We start from the raw sequence: 9,762 nt of genomic DNA, 5'->3' as shown, positions 1-9,762 counted from the left end.
CAGCAAAATTAATTCAGTCATCATTCCCCTATGTACCAGTAATCGCCTCTCGAGGGCTGATCACACCTACTGTGGTTACAGCAGAAGAAAGGTGGCAGCGCTGACATTGAGTAACGGTCGCACTTCCTACTTGTGTTGGGCAGGCTCCTCTTTGGCGGTACTTCTAGTAGACGTGTTTAGCATCTCGTACTTGAAAAATGCTTCCAATGAGAAGCAGAAGCAACGCTATACATAATAACCTTGCACATGGCATTGAAGTGCTACCTTTTTTTCTTGGTGTGTTTTCTTGATTCAGATGGAATTTTTTAGTTTTGTTCCTCAAAAAAAAAAAAGCACTGAAGTGTCACAATATGTCTGATTGGTTTCAGCAGCACCACAGGGTGCCAACAACACCCCGGCTGGGAATCTGAATCTCTGTCCTACACAGTCTGACACTGGCAGGCTCTATATGAACACAGATCTGCAACTGGTAACGCCCACTTGTCAATTTTTCATTTTTTTTAATTTTTATAAATGTGTAGAAAAAGTAATAGAGGAACAGCACAATGGAGATTTGTAAGAAGATACTCCAGAGTTTCTTTTCTATAGAACATAATTTAGACATTTCAGAACAGCTAATCTCTTAGCTTTGCAACTCAATACAATATCTTGTTCCCTGGAAGTCGGCGTTTGATGCTGCTGATCAATGAGACCGGTGGTAGGAAGTCCAGAAAATGGCAATATTAAAAATGTAAGGGGGTTTTCAACTATTTTGATAAGCTGAACTTTTCTAAACAGCACATTTTGTTTGTTTAGTTTATATTTTTCGTCCTCCGTGTAGCAGCATCCAGGTACCCCTGGAGGTGATGTAATAAAGGGCAACATTATGCCAAGACATGGTAGCAGATAATGATATATAGCACATGTACATTACACATTGCTTTACTTCACTTGATATTGGGTTCTGTCCCCGTTCGGGCAGATAATTTAGTCTATTTTCACCTTTTTAAACACTTAAGTGTGTGTGTGTCTTTTTTTTTCCTTTTTGTTTGTTTTTAAAAGGCGTGACTTTCAGTTAAAAATGAAGGCACATTTATGAAGGGCGCGCACAATTTTTTTTTGGCTCAAAAAATATTCTAAATTATATAGCACAAAAAATTGATGTAAAAATACAAAACCGTCTAATATGCACTAAATTAACATGTTCCATTGTGATGACTTTGCCTCTTTGACTGCCTAATTTTTGGATGCCATTATTAAATCTGCCCCAATTTGTGTGGTTTTCTTTATCCGTTCATTAAGGGCGTAATTCTACCGGGCAGCGGATGCAGTGACACTCGGGGGCAGTAAGGTCTCTCCTCCCCATATAAGCGGTCCAGTGTGATTAATGAAGCATTATACGAGTTGGGGGCCCCGTTACAGATTTTGCATCGGAGCCCAGGAGCTTCAAGTTACGCTTTGTAATTCAGTATAGGTCCAATCGATTATAAACTGGCCATAGGTATGAAGTCTTACCAAACATACATCAAGCATTCCTATTGGTCAGGAAGGGGAGGCAGATGTGAAAATATATTTTACATAAACTAATCAAAATTTCCCATGGAATATCGTTTATAAGCCGCTTTAAGGTTGGTGTCAAAGTCTTTTTTTAAAAAAAAAAGAAAAAAGCCAACTTTCTTTTGCAGTTTTTACACTTGCGCTTTTTGCATAATTGTCACGTCGGGTTGCTATAGTTCAATAGGGAATTATGAAACGACCCTCATTTTTTTTGTTGTAGTGGCTTGTTTTTAAATTTTTTTAATGCATTTTTGGGGTCCTGGGTGGTTTTCCCAAATGTTAACATACTCTAAAGCCCAATATCCACGGGTGGATTTGTTTTGCGGAATCCACGCGGAAGATCCGCAGTTCAAGCCGTCCATGCGTCCGCACCTGAGCTAAAGCATGCAGATTTGTGTTGAGGATCTTTTGGTCCAGAAAACAAATCGCAGCATCCTCCATTTCAGTGCGGTTCCTGCACAGACCCTCTGCAATTGCATTGTGGACAGGTCGTGGATGCTGCAGGAAAGCAGGAGTTAAAAAAACAAACACAAAACTGTGCTGCGCATGTGCACCGGCTGGCACTTCGCACACATCCACAGTACAGAAAAAAAGAGGACTCGGACAGGTACGTGCGGTCGCCGGCCGTGGGCAGGGTCTGATTCCGCTGCAGGCTACCATATGTGGAATCCGATCCGCCTGCTGACATGAGGCCTAAGTGTGGAGGTTGTTTTTTTTTTTTTTGCATTTTCACATAAATTTGTATTTGCCTAAAAAAAAGGAAAAAAAACCCCACACTTACGAAAATGCATGTAGCAGTTAAAAAGCACGACAAAAAGACAACAGTGTGTAAAGGAAGCAGAAAATGGAGTAATAAGCTTTTAATGATGATGGATATTACATTTTTAAATGTTGAAGCTTACCACAAAGTTAAATCAACTATGTATTTAAAAAAAAGTTATTGATATGTACATGGTGTATCCAAATAGTAAGTTTTGTAATCTAGATTTGTGTCTAAGGGTCCTTTTACATGGCAAGATAAATTGGAATGAGCATGCGACCAGTGATCATACATGCTTTACTTGGCATGTGAGCAATAGTTGGGTAATTTCAATTGTTCATTCGAACATAACCTCCCCTCTAGCCAACCCTTCCGCCGCTGCCTTCGATTCACCAAATCATTATGGCGCTTGTATACACGAAAGGATTTGCAGCAGGCGAACGATAATTTTCAGGTCCGCACGAAAGATCCAATGATTTATCGCTGATCATTTGCTCGCCGCATGCGTTTACTCTTAATAACCGTTGTGTAAATCATGTGATCTAACTATTATTGTGCCAAGTAATAAGGGCCATAATGTGGGTGAAAAATGGGACCATATGAAATGGACAGTCAGATGAATAGTGATGGGCTTTTTCTGAATCTTTCTCAACTTTATTACATTATTATATAATTTTTTAAATTTTTTATTACATTTGCAAAAACACAAATTATACTGAACACTTATTATAGAGAAAATCTGTGTAAATCACTGATAGATAGTTGGCATGGAGTTTTATACAGCAAACCAAGATCAGGCATCAATTACACTCCTAGCTACCTTAAATACCGCATAAGGACATCATTTCTCCATGTTCAGCATGTTCTACTATTGCAGACACTTGAAGACTCCTTGGGGTTTGTGTACGTGCAGCATGTCTTGCAAATTCTGAATAAGCTTTTGGGATAGATTAATGTGTTTCATCATTTGTGATTTTAGAAAAAGGAAGTTGGAAGCCTAAAAATATACTGGTTATAAAACTGCCGAATACTTTCAATTTCTGGCTCCTTTTGAATGTATACATTGGTAGTCTCCAACCATTGGCTCTCCAGCTGGTACACAGCCCAGCATGATCTGTTAATCTGTGGCTGGACAAATATCTGTCTGGGATGATTAGTGAATCCTGCACTGAGCAGGGGGTTGGACCCGATGACCCTGGAGGTCCCTTCCAACTCTACCATTCTATGGCTTACAGGGCAAACTGGGTTGGAGACAGCTAGTGTAGATCTTCATCACATGGAGATGCTTTCAAAAAGTGAAACCCTTCAAAATTCAGTTAATTGAGGAAGCATTTTTATTGAAATGCGGACAGATTGGAGAAATGGATGGTTTGTGTGAATACACTCTAGTTATATATCCACATATTTCCGATTTTCAGGTTCATCCTCATTAGGATCTTTAAATATAATGTCTTCTATTTGTTGTAGGAAATGGAACATTTGGAAGAAGAAATGACTTGCTCGGTCTGCTTGAGCATATACGACGATCCTCGAATTCTACAGTGCTCACATTCTTTTTGCAGAAAGTGCCTTCAAAACTTAATCAGGTCTTCAGACGGCTATTTATGGAGATTATCAGTGGGGAGATTGAAATGTCCATCCTGCAGAGGGATTACAGATATTCCCACCGGAGTTCAGTCGCTGCCAGTCAACTTTGCATTAAAGGCCATTGTGGAAAAATATAAAAGTAACCAGCAAACTAAAACCTGCCCTGAACATAGTAGGCATCAGCTCAACATGTATTGTCTTAAAGACAGAAAATTGATATGTGGCCAGTGTCTTACAGTAGGACCACATAAAGGGCACCCCGTTGATGACCCAGATGCCGCTTACATCAAAGAGCAGCAGAAGGCTTCTAAACTACTAGCTGTCCTCAGTGATAAGAACTTCACAGGAGTGTCCGCTGTCATCCAGGCCTTAGAGGAGCAGATGAACAATTGTAAGAACATTGTTCTGGAAGACAAAAAGGAGGTGCTTACTTTTTTCGACAATTTAATGGAAGTGCTTGAGCAGAAGAAGCAAGGCTTGCTAGCTGCCCTCAATGAGCTTAACCAGCAAGTGGTTGACGTTTTTGCTCCACAAATCGAGGAGATGAGGCAAATACAGGATGAAGAACTGGATCTAGTGGCTATGAGTAGCACTGCTCAGACAGAAGAGTCTCCACTGGTGTACCTAGAGACTCTTCATGACATACAGCAGAGAATGATGGTCTTGAAGAAGCAGCTGCTGTTTCCTATTTACCCCGTTGAAGTCTACCCTAGGGTTAGGCAAATACTAAAGGATCAATGGCTTAAGACAACTACTGGGGACATTCCCCTGCTGCCCACACCAAAGTTTGGCATTCATTTTCAGAAGGATGACTACAGAGGGATTCCAAGCAGTCCTCAGTGCAGATGGATATTAGTTGCTTTTCTCTTATTTATTATTCTTTTAGCATTATTCGTTTACTTTAGTGCGGGAGTATCATCAGACTTCACCACTCGCTATTGGACACGTCTTTCTGAAATCATGGAGCCCGTTCTTCATTTTGGGGAGAGTCATGTACATAAAGTAAAGACAGTTTCTCACAGGTTTTCTAGCTTATATCTTGACTTTATTGCTCATCTGCGCTCTTTACTTATTAGCTAGTATGTACTCCCTTCCTCTGCTACACAGTAGCACGCAAATATACTGCAGCTTTAGCTTTGTATGCATGGATGTACGCAGGATCTTTATTACATGGATCCCAAGTATTGCAGCTTTGCATTGCAATGTCAACATGCTTAGCAGCTTAATATTTGCACGCCGTGTACATAAGAATAAATTGCATGCGCTTCGATGCTGTATATTTATCCACATACACCGGTCAGAAGCATTGTTTCACTAGTTCTAGAGAGGAATTCGATGCAATATATGGCACCCAATACAAAATCCATCTGCATACTATACACAATACTGTGGAATGAAATGCACGCGAGGCTTTAGGCTAGAATACAGCTGGAGGTTTTGTGGTAGGCCTTTTTTAACAGGGTAATCAGATTTTTAATGTTGTTTTTATTTTCGATGGAGGAAAAAAATAATTTTTTAAATAGTTTAGAACTCCTAGCATGCAGTAACTATTAATGAAAAGAGAAACGGATGTCACCAATATACACTAAATGGGGTACCGCTATGGAAAAGTGATATGGAAAAAGACCTGGGGTTACTAGTGGACTGTAGATTTAACTGGAGCAATCAATCCCAGTCAGCTGCTGCAAAAGCAAATAAAGTCTTGGGGTGCATTAAAAGAGGTATAGGGGCGAGGGACAAGAACATTATTCTTCCACTATATAAGCCACTTGTCAGGCCCCACATGGAATCCTGTGTACACTTCTGGACATCGGCGCTCAGGAAAAATGTAGCAGTGCTTGATGGGTTCAAAGTAGGGCAACTAAATTAATAAACGGAATGAGAGAACTAGGATTATTTACCCTGGAAAAAAGGCGGTTAAGGGGTGAGCAAATAACTATGCATAACTACATGAGGAGACAGTATAATGATCGCTCCCATGATCTGTTTATACCCAGGACTGTGACAGTAACAAGAGGACATCTGCTACGTCTAGAAGAAAGCGAGTTTTATCACCAACACAGAAAAGGGTTCTTTACTGTAAGAGCAGTGAGACTGTGGAACTCTCTGCCTGAGGACATGGTGATCACAAAATCCATAGAGGAGTTTAAGAGGGACTAGATGTCTTCTTAGAGCACTATGACCTTACAGGATATAGACATTAAAATACCAGCGGGGGTTCTTGATCTGGGTCTTGGAGTCAGGTAGGAAGTTTTCATATGTTGATCCAGGGATGATTATGGAGTCAGGAAGGATTTTTTTTTTCTCCAATGGGCTAAACTGGCTACTGCCTCATTGTTTTTTTTTGTTTTTTTGCCTTCCTCTGGATCAGCAAGGGGGGTGGAAACAGGTGCTGAACTGGATGGACATTTGTCTTTTTTCGTCCTAGCATACTATGTTACTATGACTTGCTTGAGACTGCAGTGATTTTCTATATTTTTTTGGTGTGGGAGTAAAAAGCATATCCTGACTGTTTAGGGATGTCCACACAATGGAAATTTGATGCTGACTTTGCAAGAAATCTGCAATAAATTTTGTGCCAGTGACATAGCCCATTCATTTGAATGGGAACCTGCACTGTAGCCTATGCAGTGTGGACCTTTTTCATGCCCGGGAAAAAAAAATATTGCTTCTAGACATGGATTCTGCAGAAAATCTGCAACAGAAATTCTGCACATGGATTTGCCCGTTGGGCTAAATCTGTGTTGAAATTGACGGCAAAGTGTGTGTGTGTGTGTGTGTGTGTGTGTGTGTGTGTGTGTGTGTGTGTGTGTGTGTTTTGAATCCAATCCACTATTGTACAGACAGTGTTAACAAAGCCTTGCAAAAATGTTCCCCTTTTAGGCCTCCTGCACACGGGTGAGTTGGATTATGCATGCGGAACCCGGGCCTAGCAGCAGCATTCATGCACACCTTTCTTTTCTTTCTGCACTGCGGATGGTCTGCATGGCTTGCCGTCGGACATGCTCAGTACAGGCTTTTTAAAAAAATTTTAAACTCCTGCTTTTCCTGCAGGATTCACGGCCCGTCCACAATGTTAAAAGCGGACGAGCTGTGGGTCGGACAGCTTCCAGTGAAGTCAATGGAAGCGGTCTGTGCAGACACCGCAAGAAAATGGAGCATGCTGAAATTTTTCATCCACAAGCGGAAACCACAATTGGTTTCGGCTCGTGTACAGGAAGAATCACTCTTGCATTGCATGCTATGGGCGGTATTTGCTGCGGAATCTTGAGGCAGTCGCCCGCTCCAGATTCTGCAATTCAAATCCGCCCGTGTGCATTTACCCTTTCTTGTATTACAACTTGGGATTCGTATTATTTGATTTACAACATACGTGCACCACTTAAAGTGCAAAATATAATTTATTATTTATCTTTAACACTGCATCAAAAGTAAAAGTTAAGAGAAAACAAATCTACATTTTAATGTTTCTACATATCCACCCTCAGAAAGGCAATAGACTGGAAGCAGCTTTTACTGCAGTTACAGATGCAAGTCTCTCGGGGTATGTCTGTTAGCATAGCCTTGTGTTCTCCAACCTGTGGCTCTACAGCTGTTGGAAAACTACAACTCCCATTGTGCAAATAGTCACAGGCTGCCAGGGCATGCTGGGAGTTGTACTTCAGCAAAAGCTGGAGAGCCACAGGTTGGGGAACACTGGCTTACCACATCTGGACACTGGGATTTTTGCGAATTCTTCCAGGCAAATCTGCTCCAACCCCTTCAACCTAAATGGGTTGTGCTGCTGCAGGACTGGTCAGATATTCTCGGTGGGATTGAGATCTGGGCTTTGATCAGGCCACTCCAAGACATTCAAAGGTTTGCCCTTAAACTGCTCCAGTGTAGCTTAAACCATATGTTTAGGGGTCATTGTCCTGCTAGAAGGTGAACTTCCATCCCAGTCTCAAATTGCTGCCAAGCTGAAAAAGGTTTTGCTCAAGAATTTCCATGTATTTAGATGCAATCCATCTTTCTGTCAATTCTGAACGGTTTTCCAGTCGCAGACAGTGAAAAGTATTCCCAAAGCATGATGGCACAATTATGCTTCACTATGGGGATGTTGCTGCTGGGGCAATGGATAGTGTTGGGATTATGCCACACAGAGTTCACTGCTGAAGGTAATGGGAACCTGGCACTGGCTATAAGCACCTTAGACTAAGCTGCTCATAGGGCAGGTGTCCAGGAGGTTTTATTTTTTTATATAAGTACTTACCCGCCTCCTGGTGCCCGTGTGTCAGCCTCGAAAGTTGGTGCACAGACATGCATATTTATTTACCATAACTTAATTTATGGTACTAGGTTCTCTTAACTGGGTTGGAGCAGACCTTATTTAGTGGTTTCATGGTAAAGGGAGTGAGTACATATGCACTCAAAGCACTTCAGGTGTTATTTTTTTTTTAAAGCATTTTTTTTTCATTCCACTGTAACAAATTGGACAAATCCTTCAGGTTTATTACATAAAACCTAAATTAAAATCTCTTAATTCCAGGATGTAAAGCAACAAAACAGGGAAACCACCAAGGGGCGCAAATACTTTCATAGAGAACTCTGCAAGAACGTCTTTGTAACATTGATCAGGGTTTGAAAATGGGAGGCCATTCATGACACTGGTATGAGATGGATTATGGCAGTTTAATCCATGTGAGCGTGACATCACAAGTCTGAAGATGATGCCACAGTACCCCAACAGCGTTGAAGAATATGCCCTCCTGCAGAATATTCAGCCCCAAGTTCCACACTGCTAACGGATTTTGGTACAGAATTGAAAACAGAATACTGCTGGCAATTGTACATCAAAATCTGCAGTTAGTGCGCAATTTAGTGCAGAATTGAGGGACGGCATATTCTGCAACGTTGCGTATGAAAGGTCCCCAATGCTTTCACACAGCTGATTGGCAGAGGTGGTGAATGAATGAATTAGACACCCACTAATGATATTAGTCACTAGGGTAACAATAAAATATTAGACCTGCAGTACAAAGGCTCTTATTCTGACTGTTCTAGATGATGGTAATATTACTTATATATATTAAACTCTTAGGGTGCATTCACGAACGTATATCGGCTCGGTTTTCACGCTGAGCCGATATACGTCGCCCTCATCTGCAGGGGGGGGGGGGAGGATGGAAGAGCCAGGAGCAGGAACTGAGCTGCCGCCTCCTTTCCGCCCCTCTGCACTATTTGCAATGAAAGGGGGTGGGGCTAAGTTCTGTGAATTAGCCCCGCCTCTCCCCATTGCAAATAGTGCAGAGGGGCGGAAAGGAGGCAGCAGCTCAGTTCCTGCTCCTGGCTCTTCCATCCTCTCCTCTCCTCCTCCTCCTCCCCCCCCCCCCCCTTCCTGTTAAAAAAAAATCAGTAAAACAGGTGGTTAGGATTTACTGTGTAGAAGGTCCTACTGATGGGGAGCATTTTGATGTATATTTAAATTTATGAGCTGCAATGAGATCTCATCCATAATATACTAAATATTAAAACTCTATACAAAATATTTAACTCATTGGATGTGGCTTAAAAAAAATCAGTGTACCGGCACTAGCATGAATGGGGTCCTTTTACTTATCTCTACCAGTAAATGTTAGAGTACAGTAGGGGCTCACACTTACAGCGGTATTACTCATACTTATGGAGTATTACCTAGAATTGCATCACATTCATTGACAAACATGCCCCATACGCTGGTGTAAATCTTACCCGATGCCCATATGTTCCTGACTTATTTTAAAGTTCATAACCAAAGCAATTGTCACTTCAGCCTTCAGAGCTTTTCTATATATGTGATGCGTTTTACTTGTTATATTATGGCAAAATAGTGAAAGCTATTGTTAAAGTGTTTTGTATCA

At 41.3% G+C, this 9,762-nt stretch overlaps 1 protein-coding gene across 3 annotated transcripts in view; it reads left to right on the top strand.

The window, feature by feature from the left end:
* TRIM59 (tripartite motif containing 59) overlaps positions 1 to 6,671 on the top strand; it is a 13,739-nt gene extending 7,068 nt beyond the window's left edge. Inside the window, exons 1-2 of one of the 3 annotated variants that reach the window (XM_066600527.1) lie at positions 659 to 730; positions 3,764 to 6,671. In XM_066600527.1, coding sequence (XP_066456624.1) covers positions 686 to 730; positions 3,764 to 4,963 — 1,245 coding nt within the window. In that variant the 5' untranslated portion in view covers positions 659 to 685 and the 3' untranslated portion in view covers positions 4,964 to 6,671. Of the gene's footprint in view, positions 1 to 658; positions 731 to 1,278; positions 1,360 to 3,763 lie in introns of those variants that run through there. The other 2 variants (XM_066600543.1, XM_066600535.1) reach the window with 2 other exon arrangements.
* The last annotated feature ends 3,091 nt before the right edge of the window (positions 6,672 to 9,762 follow it).

The sequence above is a fragment of the Eleutherodactylus coqui genome, chromosome 1, assembly GCF_035609145.1.
Source record: "Eleutherodactylus coqui strain aEleCoq1 chromosome 1, aEleCoq1.hap1, whole genome shotgun sequence".
NCBI lineage: Eukaryota > Metazoa > Chordata > Amphibia > Anura > Eleutherodactylidae > Eleutherodactylus > Eleutherodactylus coqui.
Note: the sequence above shows the minus strand (reverse complement) of the source record. Positions and strands in the feature narration are given on the sequence as shown.